Source organism: Lathamus discolor, chromosome 5, assembly GCF_037157495.1.
Source record: "Lathamus discolor isolate bLatDis1 chromosome 5, bLatDis1.hap1, whole genome shotgun sequence".
Classification (NCBI taxonomy): domain Eukaryota; kingdom Metazoa; phylum Chordata; class Aves; order Psittaciformes; family Psittacidae; genus Lathamus; species Lathamus discolor.
Window position 1 is genome coordinate 16,334,078 of NC_088888.1, and position 23,744 is coordinate 16,357,821.

The 23,744-nt window shown below is 53.5% G+C and overlaps 2 protein-coding genes across 2 annotated transcripts; both read right to left on the reverse strand.

Annotated features, from left to right (window-relative positions):
• Positions 1–562: 562 nt before the first annotated feature.
• LOC136014743 (SUN domain-containing protein 3-like) lies at positions 563–5,899 on the reverse strand. The gene is made up of 9 exons (XM_065679708.1): positions 5,772–5,899; positions 5,321–5,411; positions 4,849–4,937; positions 3,699–3,870; positions 3,243–3,327; positions 2,750–2,865; positions 1,999–2,166; positions 1,401–1,487; positions 563–697 (listed from the first exon to the last, which is right to left on the reverse strand). Exons 1-9 carry the CDS (start codon positions 5,897–5,899, stop codon positions 563–565), a joined length of 1,071 nt encoding a protein of 356 aa, XP_065535780.1.
• Positions 5,900–10,042: 4,143 nt separating this feature from the next.
• LOC136014744 (SUN domain-containing protein 3-like) lies at positions 10,043–15,386 on the reverse strand. Its single transcript, XM_065679709.1, has 9 exons — positions 15,259–15,386; positions 14,808–14,898; positions 14,336–14,424; positions 13,184–13,355; positions 12,728–12,812; positions 12,235–12,350; positions 11,479–11,646; positions 10,881–10,967; positions 10,043–10,177 (listed from the first exon to the last, which is right to left on the reverse strand). Exons 1-9 carry the CDS (start codon positions 15,384–15,386, stop codon positions 10,043–10,045), a joined length of 1,071 nt encoding a protein of 356 aa, XP_065535781.1.
• Between the last annotated feature and the right edge of the window lie 8,358 nt (positions 15,387–23,744).

Sequence of the window (23,744 nt, forward strand, 5' to 3'; positions counted from 1 at the left end):
TTTGGTCTTCCCTAGGGGTTATTTTGGCATCAAAAGGATTTGGGGGATCCCTGGGTGTAAATTTTGGGGACCCTAAGGCCCATCTGGGGGGTCCCTGACGGGTATATTGGGGTCCCTGGGCCATTTTGGGTCCCCAAAGGACATTTTAGGAGTACTTGAGCTGGCATTTGGAGGTCCCTGGACTATATTTTGGGGACCCAGGGACTATTTTGGGGGTCAGAAATATATTGGGGGGGGTGGGGGTGGGGGTGTGTGTCTTTAAGGGTAAAGGTTGGGGTTCCCTATTGACCGTTTTGGAGTCCTTGGAAGCCTTTTTTTACTTGAACTGCACACACATTCAGTGTGTTTAATCCTCCAAAGTAATGCATCTGCAGGAAACAGTTTAGTCCTTTATTGACATCACCTCTCCCTCCAGGGAAGTCTCCGGTAAGCTTGTGGGCGGAGAGAAGCACAGCAGTTCTCTTAGCCCTTAACATCCCAGGCAAAACACTCAGTGACAATCAAGGAGCTTTGTTATCACAGGCAAAACACTCAATGACAATCAAGGAACTTTGTTGTCAGATCAAAGTGCCACCTTCCCCTCGTTGCTGGCAGGATCACCGTGCACCCTGAACCGATATATGCAGGTGTAGTCCGGGTGGCCCCAGTTGCTCAGCACTTGCAGCAGGATGTAATTCACAAACCCAGAGTGCTCGTTCTGAAAGGAGGAGAAGAGATGAGTTGTCTTTTCCTCGCTGGCATTCAACTACTGACACAGCGCTGCAGCATTCAACTACTGACAGAGCGCTGCAGCAATGGACTTGCTCAACACCTGACTGCCCTGGGAGGGTTGTGGCCAAGACATTCTTCCACTGCTCTACCTCATTTAGCCGTAAGAACAGGAAAGGAACAAGCATCTCCCTGAAATTGTAGTGAATCAATTGGCAATGACTTCTAGCCTACTTTGGGGCACATGCTTCCCCTGTCAGAAGACCCCGTGGTATCCCTATCATGCCTCATTGCCTTCTCTAGAAAGCCATGGCACAGAATGGCCTCCCTGTCTAGCTGGCCTCGGTACTAGGAACAACAGCATCCTCAGAAAGCCCCGTATTTCTAGTCTTTAATGAGCAGGCCAGCGGCAGTGTATCCTGAGTGGACGTGGCCACCTGTAGGCACTTGGAGTCCAGACAGCCAAGCTGATTTCAGCTTCAGCAGCGGTGGCTGTCAGCGCTGAAGTGTAAACCCAAAAGTGAAGGAGAATGGCATTCCAGGCATATGCCATTAGGAGGTTACAGCAGAAGGAGGGACCGCATGGCACACGCCATTCTCCAGAATGCTGCCTTGAGCCCTTTGGCACGGAAGCTTCTCCCCAGCAAACTGTATTGCTCCCTCTCCGTTCTCCTCCCACTCCGTCCCCCTACCTTTAGCTGAAAGGTCTGAGTGGGATTCAGTGGTGCCAGGAAAACAAACTGTCCCAGGAACTGCTCCTCCTGTTCTTCCGTCACCCCCTAGAGAAAGATGGGGTGGAGAAAACATGAGTGCCCTGGTCCACCATGGGAAGACTTAACTTCTGGTGGTGAAGTCCTGATTTATTTCATCGACATAATCCGAGGAAGATCATCACAAGGAAAAGACGAGAAGCTGAAGCTAGCCAGCATGCTGCCACACTTGCCTACTTAACGAGCGTAGGCTGTAAGAAAAGGAGCAGACATTCCCAGGGTAATGATCCCTGAGGATCACCAGTGCTCACTGGCGTTGGGAGCCAAGAAGGTCCAAGGGGCAGACACTGTGCCAGCTCATTTTCCCTGTGGCTCCTGGAGCACAGCCTTGGCCCAGAAGCTTCCTTTTGCGTGGTATATTGGATAAAAGAGGAATCCAACGGAAAGGGAGCAACTCCAAGGAGCCTGTTTCTTCTGCAAGGCAAGAGGGAGCCGCAGGCCTCCGGGTTCTGACCCGTATTCACCCCCTGCTTAGAAATGCTGAGCAACCCTCTGCCCCCCACTCCGAGAAATCACTTACGTAGACAGCAAAGTCCTTTGGAGCACTGGAGATACCGTCTCCATGGAGCGCTGGCCCTGAGACATGGTCCAGGGTGACTGCTCTGGGAATGACTGGCACAGAGAGCTTGATGAAGACGTGTCCCTGACTTCCATGGAAGGGCCAGCAGTTTCCTAGATGATTTTCCTTCTGAAAGGAGAAGAAGAAACTACGTTCACATGGAGAAGAGTGACCCGGCTTCCGTTTCTGCCAGGAGCATCACGGAGTAAGAACTGATCTGGCACATCAGGTCTGCTCTGAACTGCATCCTTGGGTCAGACCCTGCCAGTACCAAACAGAGCAGCAGTTGTGAGAATCCCCGTGTCACAAGACCCCTTCAGCACTGCAGAAGCACTGTGAAGGCAGGCAGCTGGGTGTGTTCCCATGATCAGTGCCAGGAGGGCTTGCCAACACAGAGTGGGGCCCTCCAGCAGTGCAGGCTCTCAGCCATGCTGACAGTTTGCAGAGGGACGAGGAAGACAAAGGCTGCAGGACCAAGCCTGCCTGCTAGAAGCTCAAACGGAGGACCTGAGGCAGTCTGGGAGAGGAAATACTCAGCAGGGAGACAGTGAGTGGGTCCATACAAGAATGTGACAGGAAAAGAAAGCAAACATAAGGGTAAAGGCAACTCTCAGCAGCACGTTTGCATCCCGCCGTCGTCGTGTCCCGTCCCGTCCCGTCCCGTCCCGTCCCGCCCCCCCCACTTTGTTTTCCAGTTTCTTGGTGCTCCTACCTCAAGAATAAGCTCAGGAGATCTCACATAATCCATCACTGTCAGGGAAAACAGGCTGATTTTATACGCCGTATTCCGGTAGGATGGACTTGTGTATTCAGGAATGACAGCAGCCCCTGGAAATTAAAACATGAGCAGGATCATTGAGCAATGTCAGGAGGAATATTGCACTGTTCACTTGAGAAATGCTTTTTAGTAGTCCTCCATCTCCTGCCGGGGGATTCCCCTCTTTCTTCCTGGCGTGACCCCTCCCGAACACAGAGCAGGGACTCATCAATCTGTGGTAATGTCAGCTGGGATGTCGGCTAGGCTTTCTGCTCTTCAGATGGAGTCCAGCCGCTCCCAGAGTCTGTCAGTGGGTACGTTTTTAGGGCACTAGGTGGCCCTTGACTTCTTGCCCTTCCTCTCCTACCGCTGAGCCTGTTCCAAGGCCCATCTTGTCAGTGTGCACAGGAAGCACTTTGGAACCAGTCTGTGTACAATGGCACAGCACCTGATGATTTGAGGGCATAATCAGTCATTGGGACTTGGTTTTCTTCCAGCTTCTCCACGACTTGATTGATGATCTCTTGAACAGCCTGGGGAAGAGAACAAAGGCAAGCGCCTGTTAGCAGGAGAAGGAATGGGACAATCATCTCCCCTGCAAGGCCAGCCAAGGGGAAGGGGGACGAGGTTCAACTCAGCTGTGAGGAACGCCCAGATTGCGTGGAAACCTCCCAGCCTTGCTCTACTCTGAGGAAGGTATAAGTAAAGCAACTGTAACTGCCATCGCGGCGCTCTCTTCCCCCATACAGAAGTGTGGAGCAAGAGGAAAGGAAGTGTGGCCATGCACAGCACTTGTTCCAGCCACACCAGCCTTTTGGCTAGCCAGGACAGGGAACTGTAGAAGGATAAAGGCTGCAGGGAGGAAAGAAACCTCTGAGTAGAGCCTTCTGCAGCATGCCCTTACCGATCCAGAGAAGCCTGGGAGCTTAGACTGCTTCAAGGCTTCATGGAGAGCACGCTCAGTGACATCCTTGAGGCTCCAGTGCAGGTGATAGAACTCTTCCTGCAGCTTCTGGAGCTGTTCTTTGAGGGTCTGGGTTCTACTCAGCGCTTCTCCTATGTCGTTCCCTGCTGGCCTAGAAAAGCAAGGAACAGAGACTGTAACTGTTGTGGCTGGCCTCTCGAACACCATGGGGGTGTGAGCAAGGTAAGAAGCCTGGCTCTGAATGACTGGCAGGGCAGGCATGTCTTAAGCAGCTGGGAGAGGTAGTTCCAAAGTGCTTAGAGTTTCAGGCTGAGAAGCAGCTTCCTGGCTGCCCGGGAACATTTGGGGAAACTGAGGAACATCTCCAGTGTGCCCAAAGCCGCCACGTTCCCTATTACACGTGCCAATGTCTTACGAAAGCCAGGCAAGAGCAGATCTCAAGGGGAACAGGTGGTATTCCCGATAGAAAATACTAAGTGCAACAGCTCAGACATAAAGAAGGAAAGCTGCAAGACACACAGAGGGCAAGGGAAGGTGGCTGCTGCCGCCAGGTGGTTCCTCTCCACAACATCTCTCTCCCCTGCTTTGCTGTAAACAGCCCGGGACAAGCAAAAGGGAGACGGATGGGTGGCCCCAGTCCTCTAGTGGATGTGGGGAGCTATAGGTGACCATTTGACAGACACGAAGAAAGGGCAATGGGAGAAGGTCAGGAAGCTGTGCTAGGTGAAGCCTCTGTGAGGCAGGACAGAAACAATGTCCTGCTGAGGCCCAGGGGCAGAGCTCCTCTACATCACCATCAAGTCAAGAGGAAATAATCTGTACCTCCAAGTCTTGTGGTCCCATCCAGAGGGGAGGAAACACCCCTGGAACAACAATGAAGGGAACAGTCATCACAAACTGCAACAGACCAGTGCTTTGCTGGAACCTATGCAGGCCCAAAAATGCCTCATAATTCTTTTTATCAGCTGTGTGCAGTGGCTGTGGAGACACTGATGCTCGGTCCAACTGACCTTCACCTGTATGACCCGCCAGGATGACTACTGTTCCCAGCCCTAGCCACAGCGTTTTACTGAGTGGTACTTTATGTCCTGGTAAAACCAGTCTCGATCTGAAGAAACCTGAACGTCACCTGCTGTTGGGGATGCCAAATGTAGGAGGAGATGAAGGCTGCAGCCCTCGAGAGGCCTTCTTCACCCAGCAGTCCCACGTGGTGAACGCCTGTAAGACACACACCAAAACTCTCCTTACACTTAGGACTTGGTCTAAGGCTGGGTTATGCCTCAGCTTCCCTTTCCCCGGCTCTCCCAGGTGCCATAGTTGTTTCTCCTCTTGTAGTCTTCGCAACAGGTTGTGAAAGAGGGCTCCACAGTACACAGCTATTCCTTCCCATGGAACATGCTCCTTGTCCCGCAGAAGCTTGTCAGGGGCCAGGGGAGGTTAGCCACTGCCCCTCCATCGCCTTAAGAGAACTGGCTGAGCCCTTCCTTGCCTCCACACCCATTCCTCTGAAGCAGGGGGGACTGGCACACCCCTCTCAGTTCTTCCTACTCTTTGCTGGGCTACTCTGGTCAGAGCACATGGAGCCCTATGTCCTAAAGCACCATCCTCAGGTCCCAGTTCCAACGAGACTCACCAAACAAGAACAGGCGGATGAGCAGCACCAGGGGCACTGTCTTCAGAGCCTTCATTTTCCTACGGAGCAGCAAAGAGGAAAAGGATGGTGAAGCTGGTGGCACCCACGCCGTTCAGCAGCAGACCTGAGAGCAGCAGTAGGGATGGCAGGTCTTGAACCTAGCATTCCTGGTGTCAGGGTTGCCTTGGTCCTGCATAAGCTCATCAGTGGCTGAGCTGTCAGCAACAGCACCAGCGCGCCATCTGGTACAACAGCGACTGGCACTGTTTGGTTAGTGACGAAGGGCTCTGGCTTAACTCCGGAATAGAAGAAGGAGTTGCAACAAAAGCTGTGACCATAATTCATGTCCGTGGGGGTAGAGGGGGTTCAGCCTATACCCTGACAGCTCAAGAGCTCACGAGGCAGGCGGGGGTTTGTACCTCCCCTTCAGCAGCATTTCTTTAGCAGCCAGGCTATCACTGGCCCTTTTCTTTGCGTAACTGCAGGCAAATGCAGACTGGGTGAAGATGGAGGGAGGGATGAATGTAAAAGCACGCTGGGAATCCATGTGGAACTAAGGATATTCCAAGGAAACCTCTTGCGGGCTAGTCCAACGTGCCGTGAAGCCTGATCTGCCGAGAGACAGCACACACCGCTCTGGAAGACGGAGGGTCCTCCCGCTTGTTCTAACAGGCTCACAGCATGCACTTTGTTAAAAATAAACAGTCCTCTTATGTTCTTCCAAGAACCGGGAGGGCTCAGGGTCATAACCCATTCTGCAGAGGCTTCAAACATACCCTTTCAGAACTTGGACCCACCACGACTTTCTCTCTTTATGCACTGAGGTGTGGGCAACAGGCATCCTGCTTGCTCAGGAGCAAACCAACCACTGTGCTGTCTGCTCGCTCAAGAGCTGGAGTGTCTTGACACAGGGACAACCCTGGTCTTCCACCCCCCTGTGTCTGCCTCAACGCCAACAGTGCTTTGTGACGTCAGTGGCACTAGGCAACGTCACAACAGAAAGGCAGCACTGTGTTTGGAGGCAAAGTCCAACATGGGCGGGAGCACGTTTTGCTCCTCTGCACGAGGGAGAACATCCTCCAACACCGGCCTGTATCCTCCCATCAGAGGTGGCAGCTCTTTGCATTCCCACTTTGCCCCAGGACAGCAAGGAGCTCTGGCTCTGTACCCTGAGCATGCTTTGCGATACCCAAACTCTGGGTATTAACTGGTACAGAGCTGCACAATGACAACATTACCATCACTGTCACAGGGTCTCTGTTCACAGCAGCTACGAAGGCCCTTTGGAAAGGCTCCCAAGCATGTTGCTGTCTCTGAAGAGGACCTGCTGCTGACCTGTGCCCAGTGTTAGCAGCAGAGCCCTCCGGCCACCAATGTTTCTGTGCCACTGCAGCACCTCGGCCCTGGCTCCATCAATAAAGCTGAAACGATCACACGGGGGGGGTGTGTTTCCCTGGTGTCCCTGCGCGCTGGCTGCACGTCCCCTGGTGTCGTGTCCCATGGGTGGGTGCTTCTGTCTGCTGGGGAGGATTTGTCCCCAGCAACCACCTCCAGGGATGAAGACGCCACAGCCTGCTTGCTCCCGTGCTGGATGTGAGCCCCAGCTCTACATCCCAGCCCACTTCCACATCCCTTCCTGTACAAGCAGCTCATGCTCCAGAAGGGCTCGCATCAGCTCTGGGCTATTTTCACACACGGGCACTTTGAGGTAGCTTCCTGCCCATGGTTTGAATGCAGAAACATCACTCAGCACAGCCACTGTATTTTGGGGGCACATTTTCTATCGCACCTTTGGCCTTTCCCTCTTCCTTTTGTCTTCAGAGAGCTCCCCAAGGCGTGTGGGTGCGAGGAGCGCATCCACGCTCCTCGGCTGCGCTCTGTGACACTGGAAAGGGGAGGAATGCAGCTGGCTCGACGTCTCCAGGGCCCGCAGTGCCACTCGCAGCATCCAGTCCACGTGGTCAGCGCCAAAAGCCGCCCCTCAGGCCGCCGCCCTGCCTCGGGGCCGCAGCTCCCCGCTGAAGGGCGCAACCCGGAAGCGCAGCTCCTTGCCTGGCAGCGCCCTCCCAGGTGGCTGTCAGTGGGCCCAGTACAGACAGTCACCTTTGAGGAGGTGGGCAAGGCAGCCACTCAGAGGAAACAGCGCCTCAGGGAAGGGCGGGCCATAGGGGAACCGGCGGTCCTCACACACTTGTTTCCAGGAGGTAGAATCATAGAATCACAGAATAGTTAGGGTTGGAAAGGACCTTAAGATCATGTAGTGCCAACCCTCCTTCCATGGCCAGGGACACCTCACACTAAACCATGTCACCCACGGCTTCGTCCAGCCTGGCCTTGAGCACCGCCAGGTGTGGAGCATTCACAGCTTCCCTGGGCAACCTGTTTCAGTGCCTCACCAGCCTAACAGGAAAAAACTTCCTCCTTAGATCCAATCTAAACTTCCCCTGTTTAAGTTTGAACCCGTTACCCCTTGTCCTGTCACTACAGTCCCTGACGAAGAGTCCCTCCCCAGTGTCCCTAGAGGCCCCCTTCAGATACTGGAAGGCTGCTATGAGGTTTCCACGCAGCCTTCTCTTCTCCAGGCTGAACAGCCCCAGCTTCCTCAGCCTCTCTTCATACGGGAGGTGCTCCAGTCCCCTGATGATCCTCGTGGCCCTCCTCTGGACTTGTTCCAACAGTTTCATGTCCTTTTCATGTTGAGGACACCAGAACTGCACACAATACTCCAGGTGAGGTCTCACAAGAGCAGAGTAGAGGGGCAGGATCACCTCCTTCGACCTGCTGGTCACGTTCCTTTTGATGCAGCCCAGGATACGGTTGGCTTTCTGGGCTGCGAGCGCACACTGCCGGCTCATGTTCCTTGCCTCAGTGACCAGCACCCCCAAGTCCTTCTCCGCAGGGCTGCTCTGAATCTCTTCTTTGCCCAGCCTGTAGCTGTGCCTGGGATTGCTCCGACCCACGTGTAGGACCTTGCACTTGTCGTGGTTGAACTTCATAAGGTTGGTATCAGCCCACCTCACAAGTGCGTCAAGGTCCCTGTGGATGGCATTCTTTCCCTCGTGCTCAATCCCACTGTCCATGTCAGTGACGAAGATATTAAACAAGACCGGTCCCAACACCGATCCCTGAGGGACACCACTCGTTACCGGTCTCCAGCCGGACATCGAGCCATTGACCACAACTCTTTGCGTGTGGCCATCCAGCCAGTTCTTTCTCCACCGAGTGGTCCATCCATCAAATTGATATCTCTCCAATTTAGAGACAAGGGTGTCATGTGGGACTGTGTCAAACGCTTTGCACAAGTCCAGGTAGATGACATCAATTGCTTTACCCTTGTCCATCAATTCAATAGCCCCATCATAGAAGGCCACCAAGTTGGTCAGGCAGGATTTCCCCTTAGTGAAGCCATGCTGGCTGTCACCAAGCACCTTGTTGTTTTTCGTGTGCCTTAGCATGCCTTCCAGGAGAATGTGCTCCAAGATTTTGCCAGGCACAGAGGTGAGACTGTCTGGTCTGTAATTCCCCGGGTCTTCCATTTTCCCCTTCTGGAAAATGGGGTTTATGTTTCCCTTTTCCCAGTCGTCGGGAACTTCACCTGACTGCCATGATTTTTCAAACATGATGGCCACTGGCTTAGCAACTTCACTCGCCAGCTCCTTCAGGACCCGCGGGTGGATTCCATCAGGTCCCACGGGCTTGTGCGCGTTCAGATTTTTAAGATGGTCTCGAACCAGATCCTCTCCTACAGTGGGCCCAAGGTCTTCGTTCTCACAGTCCCTGCGTCTACCTTCTAAGACCTGGCTGGTGTGGTCAGAGCCTTTGCCAGTGAAGACCGAGGCAAAGAAGTCATTCAGAACCTCAGCCTTCTCCAAATCCTGTGTAACCAGTTCAGTAGAACAGTTAGGATTGGAAAGGACCTTAAGATCATCCAGTTCTAACCCCCTGAAAACAGGGATGTCTCGCACTGGACCATGTCACCCACGGCTCTGTCCAACCTGGTCTTGAACACTGCCAGGGATGGGGCATTTACCACTTGTCTGGGCAACCTGAGGGTCCCTGGTGCCATTTTCGGTCCCCAGAGGGCATTCCGGAGGCCCTGGGGGGATTTTGGGATCCATGGGCTGTATTTTGGTCTTCCCTAGGGGTTATTTTGGCATCAAAAGGATTTGGGGGATCCCTGGGTGTAAATTTTGGGGACCTTAAGGCCAATCTGGGGGGTCCCTGACGGGTATATTGGGGTCCCTGGGCCATTTTGGGTCCCCAAAGGACATTTTAGGAGTACTTGAGCTGGCATTTGGAGGTCCCTGGACTATATTTTGGGGACCCAGGGACTATTTTGGGGGTCAGAAATATATTGGGGGGGGGTGGGGGTGGGGGTGTGTGTCTTTAAGGGTAAAGGTTGGGGTTCCCTATTGCCCGTTTTGGAGTCCTTGGAAGCCTTTTTTTACTTGAACTGCACACACATTCAGTGTGTTTAATCCTCCAAAGTAATGCATCTGCGGGAAACAGTTTAGTCCTTTATTGACATCACCTCTCCCTCCAGGGAAGTCTCCGGTAAGCTTGTGGGCGGAGAGAAGCACAGCAGTTCTCTTAGCCCTTAACATCCCAGGCAAAACACTCAGTGACAATCAAGGAGCTTTGTTATCACAGGCAAAACACTCAATGACAATCAAGGAACTTTGTTGTCAGATCAAAGTGCCACCTTCCCCTCGTTGCTGGCAGGATCACCGTGCACCCTGAACCGATATATGCAGGTGTAGTCCGGGTGGCCCCAGTTGCTCAGCACTTGCAGCAGGATGTAATTCACAAACCCAGAGTGCTCGTTCTGAAAGGAGGAGAAGAGATGAGTTGTCTTTTCCTCGCTGGCATTCAACTACTGACACAGCGCTGCAGCATTCAACTACTGACAGAGCGCTGCAGCAATGGACTTGCTCAACACCTGACTGCCCTGGGAGGGTTGTGGCCAAGACATTCTTCCACTGCTCTACCTCATTTAGCCGTAAGAACAGGAAAGGAACAAGCATCTCCCTGAAATTGTAGTGAATCAATTGGCAATGACTTCTAGCCTACTTTGGGGCACATGCTTCCCCTGTCAGAAGACCCCGTGGTATCCCTATCATGCCTCATTGCCTTCTCTAGAAAGCCATGGCACAGAATGGCCTCCCTGTCTAGCTGGCCTCGGTACTAGGAACAACAGCATCCTCAGAAAGCCCCGTATTTCTAGTCTTTAATGAGCAGGCCAGCGGCAGTGTATCCTGAGTGGATGTGGCCACCTGTAGGCACTTGGAGTCCAGACAGCCAAGCTGATTTCAGCTTCAGCAGCGGTGGCTGTCAGCGCTGAAGTGTAAACCCAAAAGTGAAGGAGAATGGCATTCCAGGCATATGCCATTAGGAGGTTACAGCAGAAGGAGGGACCGCATGGCACACACCATTCTCCAGAATGCTGCCTTGAGCCCTTTGGCACGGAAGCTTCTCCCCAGCAAACTGTATTGCTCCCTCTCCGTTCTCCTCCCACTCCGTCCCCCTACCTTTAGCTGAAAGGTCTGAGTGGGATTCAGTGGTGCCAGGAAAACAAACTGTCCCAGGAACTGCTCCTCCTGTTCTTCCGTCACCCCCTAGAGAAAGATGGGGTGGAGAAAACATGAGTGCCCTGGTCCACCATGGGAAGACTTAACTTCTGGTGGTGAAGTCCTGATTTATTTCATCGACATAATCCGAGGAAGATCATCACAAGGAAAAGACGAGAAGCTGAAGCTAGCCAGCATGCTGCCACACTTGCCTACTTAACGAGCGTAGGCTGCAAGAAAAGGAGCAGACATTCCCAGGGTAATGATCCCTGAGGATCACCAGTGCTCACTGGCGTTGGGAGCCAAGAAGGTCCAAGGGGCAGACACTGTGCCAGCTCATTTTCCCTGTGGCTCCTGGAGCACAGCCTTGGCCCAGAAGCTTCCTTTTGCGTGGTATATTGGATAAAAGAGGAATCCAACGGAAAGGGAGCAACTCCAAGGAGCCTGTTTCTTCTGCAAGGCAAGAGGGAGCCGCAGGCCTCCGGGTTCTGACCCGTATTCACCCCCTGCTTAGAAATGCTGAGCAACCCTCTGCCCCCCACTCCGAGAAATCACTTACGTAGACAGCAAAGTCCTTTGGAGCACTGGAGATACCGTCTCCATGGAGCGCTGGCCCTGAGACATGGTCCAGGGTGACTGCTCTGGGAATGACTGGCACAGAGAGCTTGATGAAGACGTGTCCCTGACTTCCATGGAAGGGCCAGCAGTTTCCTAGATGATTTTCCTTCTGAAAGGAGAAGAAGAAACTACGTTCACATGGAGAAGAGTGACCCGGCTTCCGTTTCTGCCAGGAGCATCACGGAGTAAGAACTGATCTGGCGCATCAGGTCTGCTCTGAACTGCATCCTTGGGTCAGACCCTGCCAGTACCAAACAGAGCAGCAGTTGTGAGAATCCCCGTGTCACAAGACCCCTTCAGCACTGCAGAAGCACTGTGAAGGCAGGCAGCTGGGTGTGTTCCCATGATCAGTGCCAGGAGGGCTTGCCAACACAGAGTGGGGCCCTCCAGCAGTGCAGGCTCTCAGCCATGCTGACAGTTTGCAGAGGGACGAGGAAGACAAAGGCTGCAGGACCAAGCCTGCCTGCTAGAAGCTCAAACGGAGGACCTGAGGCAGTCTGGGAGAGGAAATACTCAGCAGGGAGACAGTGAGCGGGTCCATACAAGAATGTGACAGGAAAAGAAAGCAAACATAAGGGTAAAGGCAACTCTCAGCAGCACGTTTGCATCCCGCCGTCGTCGTGTCCCGTCCCGTCCCGTCCCGTCCCGTCCCGTCCCGCCCCCCCCACTTTGTTTTCCTGTTTCTTGGTGCTCCTACCTCAAGAATAAGCTCAGGAGATCTCACATAATCCATCACTGTCAGGGAAAACAGGCTGATTTTATACGCCGTATTCCGGTAGGATGGACTTGTGTATTCAGGAATGACAGCAGCCCCTGGAAATTAAAACATGAGCAGGATCATTGAGCAATGTCAGGAGGAATATTGCACTGTTCACTTGAGAAATGCTTTTTAGTAGTCCTCCATCTCCTGCCGGGGGATTCCCCTCTTTCTTCCTGGCGTGACCCCTCCCGAACACAGAGCAGGGACTCATCAATCTGTGGTAACGTCAGCTGGGATGTCGGCTAGGCTTTCTGCTCTTCAGATGGAGTCCAGCCGCTCCCAGAGTCTGTCAGTGGGTACGTTTTTAGGGCACTAGGTGGCCCTTGACTTCTTGCCCTTCCTCTCCTACCGCTGAGCCTGTTCCAAGGCCCATCTTGTCAGTGTGCACAGGAAGCACTTTGGAACCAGTCTGTGTACAATGGCACAGCACCTGATGATTTGAGGGCATAATCAGTCATTGGGACTTGGTTTTCTTCCAGCTTCTCCACGACTTGATTGATAATCTCTTGAACAGCCTGGGGAAGAGAACAAAGGCAAGCGCCTGTTAGCAGGAGAAGGAATGGGACAATCATCTCCCCTGCAAGGCCAGCCAAGGGGAAGGGGGACGAGGTTCAACTCAGCTGTGAGGAACGCCCAGATTGCGTGGAAACCTCCCAGCCTTGCTCTACTCTGAGGAAGGTATAAGTAAAGCAACTGTAACTGCCATCGCGGCGCTCTCTTCCCCCATACAGAAGTGTGGAGCAAGAGGAAAGGAAGTGTGGCCATGCACAGCACTTGTTCCAGCCACACCAGCCTTTTGGCTAGCCAGGACAGGGAACTGTAGAAGGATAAAGGCTGCAGGGAGGAAAGAAACCTCTGAGTAGAGCCTTCTGCAGCATGCCCTTACCGATCCAGAGAAGCCTGGGAGCTTAGACTGCTTCAAGGCTTCATGGAGAGCACGCTCAGTAACATCCTTGAGGCTCCAGTGCAGGTGATAGAACTCTTCCTGCAGCTTCTGGAGCTGTTCTTTGAGGGTCTGGGTTCTACTCAGCGCTTCTCCTATGTCGTTCCCTGCTGGCCTAGAAAAGCAAGGAACAGAGACTGTTAACTGTTGTGGCTGGCCTCTCGAACACCATGGGGGTGTGAGCAAGGTAAGAAGCCTGGCTCTGAATGACTGGCAGGGCAGGCATGTCTTAAGCAGCTGGGAGAGGTAGTTCCAAAGTGCTTAGAGTTTCAGGCTGAGAAGCAGCTTCCTGGCTGCCCGGGAACATTTGGGGAAACTGAGGAACATCTCCAGTGTGCCCAAAGCCGCCACGTTCCCTATTACACGTGCCAATGTCTTACGAAAGCCAGGCAAGAGCAGATCTCAAGGGGAACAGGTGGTATTCCCGATAGAAAATACTAAGTGCAACAGCTCAGACATAAAGAAGGAAAGCTGCAAGACACACAGAGGGCAAGGGAAGGTGGCTGCTGCTGCCAGGTGGTTCCTCTCCACAACATCTCTCTCCCCTGCTTTGCTGTAAACAGCCCGGGACAAGAAAAAAGGGAGACGGATGGGTGGCCCCAGTCCTCTAGTGGATGTGGGGAGCTATAGGTGACCATTTGACAGACACGAAGAAAGGGCAATGGGAGAAGGTCAGGAAGCTGTGCTAGGTGAAGCCTCTGTGAGGCAGGACAGAAACAATGTCCTGCTGAGGCCCAGGGGCAGAGCTCCTCTACATCACCATCAAGTCAAGAGGAAATAATCTGTACCTCCAAGTCTTGTGGTCCCATCCAGAGGGGAGGAAACACCCCTGGAACAACAATGAAGGGAACAGTCATCACAAACTGCAACAGACCAGTGCTTTGCTGGAACCTATGCAGGCCCAAAAATGCTTCATAATTCTTTTTATCAGCTGTGTGCAGTGGCTGTGGAGACACTGATGCTCGGTCCAACTGACCTTCACCTGTATGACCCGCCAGGATGACTACTGTTCCCAGCCCTAGCCACAGCGTTTTACTGAGTGGTACTTTATGTCCTGGTAAAACCAGTCTCGATCTGAAGAAACCTGAACGTCACCTGCTGTTGGGGATGCCAAATGTAGGAGGAGATGAAGGCTGCAGCCCTCGAGAGGCCTTCTTCACCCAGCAGTCCCACGTGGTGAACGCCTGTAAGACACACACCAAAACTCTCCTTACACTTAGGACTTGGTCTAAGGCTGGGTTATGCCTCAGCTTCCCTTTCCCCGGCTCTCCCAGGTGCCATAGTTGTTTCTCCTCTTGTAGTCTTCGCAACAGGTTGTGAAAGAGGGCTCCACAGTACACAGCTATTCCTTCCCATGGAACATGCTCCTTGTCCCGCAGAAGCTTGTCAGGGGCCAGGGGAGGTTAGCCACTGCCCCTCCATCGCCTTAAGAGAACTGGCTGAGCCCTTCCTTGCCTCCACACCCATTCCTCTGAAGCAGGGGGGACTGGCACACCCCTCTCAGTTCTTCCTACTCTTTGCTGGGCTACTCTGGTCAGAGCACATGGAGCCCTATGTCCTAAAGCACCATCCTCAGGTCCCAGTTCCAACGAGACTCACCAAACAAGAACAGGCGGATGAGCAGCACCAGGGGCACTGTCTTCAGAGCCTTCATTTTCCTACGGAGCAGCAAAGAGGAAAAGGATAGTGAAGCTGGTGGCACCCACGCCGTTCAGCAGCAGACCTGAGAGCAGCAGTAGGGATGGCAGGTCTTGAACCTAGCATTCCTGGTGTCAGGGTTGCCTTGGTCCTGCATAAGCTCATCAGTGGCTGAGTTGTCAGCAACAGCACCAGCGCGCCATCTGGTACAACAGCGACTGGCACTGTTTGGTTAGTGACGAAGGGCTCTGGTTTAACTCCGGAATAGAAGAAGGAGTTGCAACAAAAGCTGTGACCATAATTCATGTCCGTGGGGGTAGAGGGGGTTCAGCCTATACCCTGACAGCTCAAGAGCTCACGAGGCAGGCGGGGGTTTGTACCTCCCCTTCAGCAGCATTTCTTTAGCAGCCAGGCTATCACTGGCCCTTTTCTTTGCGTAACTGCAGGCAAATGCCGACTGGGTGAAGATGGAGGGAGGGATGAATGTAAAAGCACGCTGGGAATCCATGTGGAACTAAGGATATTCCAAGGAAACCTCTTGCAGGCTAGTCCAACGTGCCGTGAAGCCTGATCTGCCGAGAGACAGCACACACCGCTCTGGAAGACGGAGGGTCCTCCCGCTTGTTCTAACAGGCTCACAGCATGCACTTTGTTAAAAATAAACAGTCCTCTTATGTTCTTCCAAGAACCGGGAGGGCTCAGGGTCATAACCCATTCTGCAGAGGCTTCAAACATACCCTTTCAGAACTTGGACCCACCACGACTTTCTCTCTTTATGCACTGAGGTGTGGGCAACAGGCATCCTGCTTGCTCAGGAGCAAACCAACCACTGTGCTGTCTGCTCGCTCAAGAGCTGGAGTGTCTTGACACAGGGACAACCCTGGTCTTCCACCCCCCTGTGTCTGCCTCAACACCAACAGTGCTTTGTGACGTCAGTGGCACTAGGCAACGTCACAACAGAAAGGCAGCACTGTGTTTTGAGGCAAAGTCCAACATGGGCGGGAGCACGCTTTGCTCCTCTGCACGAGGGAGAACATCCTCCAACACCGGCCTGTATCCTCCCATCAGAGGTGGCAGCTCTTTGCATTCCCACTTTGCCCCAGGACAGCAAGGAGCTCTGGCTCTGTACCCTGAGCATGCTTTGCGATACCCAAACTCTGGGTATTAACTGGTACAGAGCTGCACAATGACAACATTACCATCACTGTCACAGGGTCTCTGTTCACAGCAGCTACGAAGGCCCTTTGGAAAGGCTCCCAAGCATGTTGCTGTCTCTGAAGAGGACCTGCTGCTGACCTGTGTTAGCAGCAGAGCCCTCCGGCCACCAATGTTTCTGTGCCACTGCAGCACCTCGGCCCTGGCTCCATCAATAAAGCTGAAACGATCACACAGGAGGGGTGTGTTTCCCTGGTGTCCCTGCGCGCTGGCTGCACGTCCCCTGGTGTCGTGTCCCATGGGTGGGTGCTTCTGTCTGCTGGGGAGGATTTGTCCCCAGCAACCACCTCCAGGGATGAAGATGCCACAGCCTGCTTGCTCCCGTGCTGGATGTGAGCCCCAGCTCTACATCCCAGCCCACTTCCACATCCCTTCCTGTACAAGCAGCTCATGCTCCAGAAGGGCTCGCATCAGCTCTGGGCTATTTTCACACACGGGCACTTTGAGGTAGCTTCCTGCCCATGGTTTGAATGCAGAAACATCACTCAGCACAGCCACTGTATTTTGGGGGCACATTTTCTATCGCACCTTTGGCCTTTCCCTCTTCCTTTTGTCTTCAGAGAGCTCCCCAAGGCGTGTGGGTGCGAGGAGCGCATCCACGCTCCTCGGCTGCGCTCTGTGACACTGGAAAGGGGAGGAATGCAGCTGGCTCGACGTCTCCAGGGCCCGCAGTGCCACTCGCAGCATCCAGTCCACGTGGTCAGCGCCAAAAGCCGCCCCTCAGGCCGCCGCCCTGCCTCGGGGCCGCAGCTCCCCGCTGAAGGGCGCAACCCGGAAGTGCAGTTCCTTGCCTGGCAGCGCCCTCCCAGGTGGCTGTCAGTGGGCCCAGTACAGACAGTCACCTTTGAGGAGGTGGGCAAGGCAGCCACTCAGAGGAAACAGCGCCTCAGGGAAGGGCGGGCCATGGGGGAACCGGCGGTCCTCACACACTTGTTTCCAGGAGGTAGAATCATAGAATCACAGAATAGTTAGGGTTGGAAAGGACCTTAAGATCATGCAGTGCCAACCCTCCTTCCATGGCCAGGGACACCTCACACTAAACCATGTCACCCACGGCTTCGTCCAGCCTGGCCTTGAGCACCGCCAGGTGTGGAGCATTCACAGCTTCCCTGGGCAACCTGTTTCAGTGCCTCACCAGCCTAACAGGAAAAAACTTCCTCCTTAGATCCAATCTAAACTTCCCCTGTTTAAGTTTGAACCCGTTATCTCTTGTCCTGTCACTACAGCCCCTGATGAAGAGTCCCTCCCCAGTCTCCCTAGAGGCCCCCTTCAGGTACTGGAAGGCTGCTATGAGGTTTCCACGCAGCCTTCTCTTCTCCAGGCTGAACAGCCCCAGCTTCCTCAGCCTCTCTTCATACGGGAGGTGCTCCAGTCCCCTGATGATCCTCGTGGCCCTCCTCTGGACTTGTTCCAACAGTTTCATGTCCTTTTCATGTTGAGGACACCAGAACTGCACACAATACTCCAGGTGAGGTCTCACAAGAGCAGAGTAGACGGGCAGGATCACCTCCTTCTACCTGCTGGTCACGCTCCTTTTGATGTAGCCCAGGATACGGTTGGCTTTCTGGGCTGCGAGCGCACACTGCCGGCTCATGTTCCTTGCCTCAGTGACCAGCACCCCCAAGTCCTTCTCCGCAGGGCTGCTCTGAATCTCTTCTTTGCCCAGCCTGTAGCTGTGCTTGGGATTGCTCCGACACACGTGTAGGACCTTGCACTCGTCATGGTTGAACTTCGTAAGGTTGGTATCAGCCCACCTCACAAGTGCGTCAAGGTCCCTGTGGATGGCATTCTTTCCCTCGTGCTCAATCCCACTGTCCATGTCAGTGACGAAGATATTAAACAAGACCGGTCCCAACACTGATCCCTGAGGGACACCACTCGTTACAGGTCTCCAGCCGGACATCGAGCCATTGACCACAACTCTTTGTGTGTGGCCATCCAGCCAGTTCTTTCTCCACCGAGTGGTCCATCCATCAAATTGATATCTCTCCCATTTAGAGACAAGGGTGTCATGTGGGACTGTGTCAAACGTTTTGCACAAGTCCAGGTAGATGACATCAATTGCTTTACCCTTGTCCATCAATTCAACAGCCCCATCATAGAAGGCCACCAAATTGGTCAGGCAGGATTTCCCCTTAGTGAAGCCATGCTGGCTGTCACCAAGCACCTTGTTGTTTTTCGTGTGCCTTAGCATGCCTTCCAGGAGAATGTGCTCCAAGATTTTGCCAGGCACAGAGGTGAGACTGTCTGGTCTGTAATTCCCCGGGTCTTAAATTTTCCCCTTCTGGAAAATGGGGTTTATGTTTCCCTTTTCCCAGTCGTCGGGAACTTCACCTGACTGCCATGATTTTTCAAACATGATGGCCACTGGCTTAGCAACTTCACTCGCCAGCTCCTTCAGGACCCGCGGGTGGATTCCATCAGGTCCCACGGGCTTGTGCGCGTTCAGATTTTTAAGATGGTCTCAAACCAGATCCTCTCCTACAGTGGGCCCAAGGTCTTCGTTCTCACAGTCCCTGCGTCTACCTTCTAAGACCTGGCTGGTGTGGTCAGAGCCTTTGCCAGTGAAGACCGAGGCAAAGAAGTCATTCAGAACCTCAGCCTTCTCCAAATCCTGTGTAACCAGTTCAGTAGAACAGTTAGGATTGGAAAGGACCTTAAGATCATCCAGTTCTAATCCCCTGAAAACAGGGATGTCTCGCACTGGACCATGTCACCCACGGCTCTGTCCAACCTGGTCTTGAACACTGCCAGGGATGGGGCATTTACCACTTCTCTGGGCAACCTGAGGGTCCCTGGTGCCATTTTCGGTCCCCAGAGGGCATTCTGGAGGCACTGGGGGGATTTTGGGATCCATGGGCTGTATTTTGGTGTTCCCTAGGGGCTATTTTGGCATCAAAAGGATTTGGGGGATCCCTGGGTGTAAATTTTGGGGACCCTAAGGCCCATCTGGGGGGTCCCTGACGGGTATATTGGGGTCCCTGGGCCATTTTGGGTCCCCAAAGGACATTTTAGGAGTACTTGAGCTGGCATTTGGAGGTCCCTGGACTATATTTTGGGGACCCAGGGACTATTTTGGGGTCAGAAAGATATGGGGGGTGGGGGTGGGGGTGGGGGTGTGTGTCTTTAAGGGTAAAGGTTGGGGTTCCCTATTGCCCGTTTTGGAGTCCTTGGAAGCCTTTTTTTACTTGAACTGCACACACATTCAGTGTGTTTAATCCTCCAAAGTAATGTATCTGCAGGAAACAGTTTAGTCCTTTATTGACATCACCTCTCCCTCCAGGGAAGTCTCCGGTAAGCTTGTGGGCGGAGAGAAGCACAGCAGTTCTCTTAGCCCTTAACATCCCAGGCAAAACACTCAGTGACAATCAAGGAGCTTTGTTGTCAGATCAAAGTGCCACCTTCCCCTCGTTGCTGGCAGGATCACCGTGCACCTTGAACCAATATATGCAGGTGTAGTCCGGGTGGCCCCAGTTGCTCAGCACTTGCAGCAGGATGTAATTCACAAACCCAGAGTGCTCGTTCTGAAAGGAGGAGAAGAGATGAGTTGTCTTTTCCTCGCTGGCATTCAACTACTGACACAGCGCTGCAGCATTCAACTACTGACAGAGCGCTGCAGCAATGGACTTGCTCAACACCTGACTGCCCTGGGAGGGTTGTGGCCAAGACATTCTTCCACTGCTCTACCTCATTTAGCCGTAAGAACAGGAAAGGAACAAGCATCTCCCTGAAATTGTAGTGAATCAATTGGCAATGACTTCTAGCCTACTTTGGGGCACATGCTTCCCCTGTCAGAAGACCCAGTGGTATCCCTATCATGCCTCATTGCCTTCTCTAGAAAGCCATGGCACAGAATGGCCTCCCTGTCTAGCTGGCCTCGGTACTAGGAACAACAGCATCCTCAGAAAGCCCCGTATTTCTAGTCTTTAATGAGCAGGCCAGCGGCAGTGTTTCCTGAGTGGACGTGGCCACCTGTAGGCACTTGGAGTCCAGACAGCCAAGCTGATTTCAGCTTCAGCAGCGGTGGCTGTCAGCGCTTAAGTGTAAACCCAAAAGTGAAGGAGAATGGCATTCCAGGCATATACCTCTGTGGTAGTTAGGGATCGGTAGTCGGAAAATGTCGTGTTGTACGGAAAGATAAGAAGATAACCCCCCTCTCCCTAGAGCCAGTAATACTTGGTTTGTGACGTAAGCAGACTGAAGTGACGTTGTAAACTCACGGTATATAACACCGTGTTACTAGTCAATAAAAGCCATTTGCCGTCCACCACATTGGTGTCTGCGAGCTGACGGCCCAAGCGTCCTGGGGTTGGTCGCCGTGCCGTTCCTGAGATAGGTCGTCAAGTCAACGAAGGCAACAAGTGGTGCCGAAACCCGGGCACGTGGTTTTCAGGAATTGCCTGGACGGGTGAACGGCGGCCGGAGCGGCAGGACCAGCCCGGCGGGGAGGACACTCCCGGACCAACAAGGAGGATGGAAGCCCTTGTGAAGGTCGTATCGCAGTTACATAGTCAGTAGGGTATCGGTTGCAAACCCAAAGATTTTACTCTCGCAATTGTGAGGCTTTTGCAAACTGGGGTTATTGCCCAGCCGGTGGATATTCTCCACCCCAAAGTGTGGGATAAATGTACTAAAGCGTTAGCCGAAGAAACGATGTCTTCGGGTTGTGGGAAAAATCTGAAGTCATGGGGGAAAGTCGTACAGGCTCTGAAGAAGGTCATACAAGAGCAGGAGACCTGGAAGGCGGCAGAGAACTGTTTGTTGGCCACCCCGAATTTGGGAGTCGGGGCGGCCACGCAGACTTCGCACCCCCCAGATGATGCTGATTGTCTTGAGCCCAAAGATCAGCAAGAGGGCGACCCGTCCCCTCGACCGGGTCCCGACACGGGCCCCGACATGTTAACGGAGGGACAGAATCGAGATAAATCTTTCTGGGGCAGGCTAGCCGAGGAGGCCAGGAGAGCCGCGGAGAAAGCGGAGTCTGAGGCAGCCGGGCCTAGACCGCCGCCATATGCGCCCCAAGATGGCGCCGAGCACAAAGGCGGAGGGCGGGGCGAAGACGCCCGTGGCGGGAAAAAGGAGAAAGCGCCGGTATTATCACGGGCACGCAGCGAGGAGGGGGAGGAGAGAAGGAACGGGGAGGAGAGAACTGGGGGGGCACCCGGGAACGGGAGGAGAGCGCGAGCGAGGGGCAGAGAGCGATCGGAGCGGGCACCGGGGAAAATACCCTCGTACGGCAAACAGCCCGCCGAGGAGAGGGGGGGGCGAATAGAGAGAGAGGGAGCGGCCCCCCGCAAGAAAAGCGGGCGGGGCCGGAGCCCGCCGAGTAGAGGGCGGGGCGGACCCAGAGGGAGGGAACGGCCCGCCCACAAGAAAAGGGGGCGGGGCCAGAGCCTGAGCCTGAGAGAACGGCACAGGAAACCGGAAGTGAGCAGTCAGTCGAGCTCTGACTCTGAATCAGGCAGCAGCTGGCACTAGTGGGTTACAACCGATTCAAGCCTAGAGGAGGAGGAAACGAAGATGGACAAAGGGGGAGGACTCCCCCTCACGGACTGGAGGAAAATAAAGATTGCTTGCGCCGACTGGACCCCATCACCCAAATTAGCATTCCCGGTCCGGGTGACAGATGGGGGGCAGAGGGTCTACTCGCCAATAAATCCAGAAGATATACAAGCGATTGTTAAGGCAATCGCAGATAAAGGGCTTAATTTTGCCATGGTCTCCACCCTCATAGATGGTGTTTTTGGGGGAGATGATACGCTCCCGTTCGATATAAAACAAACCTGTAAAATGATTCTTGACGGGGCAGGGAAGATTGTTTTTAATCAAGAATGGGAATACAACTGTATAGCACAACTAGCTCAAGTAACCGGGGCGGATCATCCACTACACGGATCCAGCCTGCAGCGATTAACAGGTATAGATCTGGCAATGATCACCCCCCAGGCACAGACCCAGGGACTGCGGCCCTATGAAGTAATGACAACTACCCGTGCAGCCAGAGAAGCTATTCGTGAAGCTTCTAGAGTCGTTGTCAAGCCATCGCCATGGTCTACAATAAAACAAAATGAAAGTGAGAGTTTTACACAATTTGTAGACCGCCTCCAGGCAGCGGTCGACTCCTCGTCCCTGCCTGCAGAAGCGAAAGGCGCAGTTGTCACAGAATGCTTACGTCAGCAATGCAATTTGACAACCAAAGAAATTTTATGATCATTGCCGGCGAGATTAAGCATTGCGGACATGATTAAGCATGTCGCAAAAGAAGAGCAACTGGCCCCGATCCAGGCGGCTGTCCACACCACGATGGCTAATATGACGGCATGTTTTAAGTGTGGCTGGGTGGGCCACATTGCACCAAACTGTCCTCAGTCGGAACCAACCCAGAGGACCGTGTTGGGCCTGCGGAAAGAAAGGGTATTTTGCTAAGGAATGTAGATCTAAAACCCAGGGAAACGGGGCGGGGAGGGGACACTTGGGCCGCGCACAGTCCTCTCCCACTTGGGATATGAGGCGGCCCAACTATGCCAACCCCAGATGGGGCGAGGCACTCCCGAACCCATTACCCCCTCGAGAAGCAACCAGCTTTATGGTCCAACCAACGGTTCAGCCAGAACTGTCCCTACCCCAGGGTCAACAAGGACCAACCCCTGGGAGCGGGACCCCAGGGTGGCCTTGGCTGTGAACTGTGATAACCCGCCAATGGTGTGGGGGGTCTGTTCCCTCCATAATGTCTTATCTGGTAACACCATCAGTGTCCCTTTCCTGATTGATACTGGGGCAGACGTCACCGTTATCCCTGAGACGAACTGGCCCCCCATGCTGGAAATTGAAAGACGCCTCTATGGTGGGTGGAGTGGGGGGATTATCCCGAGCTCGGAAGAGTGCCCAACTGATAGCAATCACACTTCATACTGAAAAAGGACCGGAGAAAACAATTACCCTTTTTCCATATGTTATGTCAGGAGTCCCACCCCTGTTGGGGAGGGACACTTTAGCCCTATTAAAAGCCAAGGTGACAAATTTATAGTAAGGGCCACTGCCACACACCCGCCTCCACCAATTAAATTGTCTTGGAAATCATCTGATCCAGTGTGGGTCGAGCAGTGGCCCCTGTCTAAGCCTTGAATGGATGCTCTTCTTGAGCTAGTTGTCCGCGAACTACAACAAGGCCATATAGAACCTTCCACCAGCCCATGGAATACCCCAGTCTTTGTTACACCCAAGCGGAATGGTAAGGGATTTCGCCTCCTTCATGATCTGCATGAAGTAAACAAAAGAATCGAGCCAATGGGTCCTGTCCAAACGCTGTTGCCCATGAACTCTATGATACCAGAAGGACAACCTTGTGCTGTCCTTGATATTAAGGACTGTTTCTTTTCGATACCTCTGCATGAGGAAGACAGGAACTGGTTTGCTTTGTCTGTTGTATTCCCAAACAGCCAATGCCCCAACCTACGTTTCCAATGGAAAGTGTTGCCTCAAGGAATGATCAACTCGCCCACTATTTGCCAGATTACAGTGGACCGGGCATTGACACCGGTTCGGCACAGTGCTCCGACCGCAACCATCATTCAATATATGGACGATATCCTGATTGCCGCACCATCAGGAAATCAGGTGGACCAGCCATGGGGTCCCATGGACTTGTGCG

Excerpts from the sequence above, each read along its gene's own strand:
- LOC136014743 (XM_065679708.1), bottom strand. The coding sequence starts at position 5,899 with ATGGATTCCCAGCGTGCTTTTACATTCATCCCTCCCTCCATCTTCACC. Across the intron at positions 3,328-3,698 it reads TCCCAGGCTTCTCTGGATCG|GCTGTTCAAGAGATCATCAA; the intron begins GTAAGGGCATGC and ends TCTCTTCCCCAG. Across the intron at positions 2,866-3,242 it reads TTATGCCCTCAAATCATCAG|GGGCTGCTGTCATTCCTGAA; the intron begins GTGCTGTGCCAT and ends TTTAATTTCCAG.
- LOC136014744 (XM_065679709.1), bottom strand. The coding sequence starts at position 15,386 with ATGGATTCCCAGCGTGCTTTTACATTCATCCCTCCCTCCATCTTCACC. Across the intron at positions 12,813-13,183 it reads TCCCAGGCTTCTCTGGATCG|GCTGTTCAAGAGATTATCAA; the intron begins GTAAGGGCATGC and ends TCTCTTCCCCAG. Across the intron at positions 12,351-12,727 it reads TTATGCCCTCAAATCATCAG|GGGCTGCTGTCATTCCTGAA; the intron begins GTGCTGTGCCAT and ends TTTAATTTCCAG.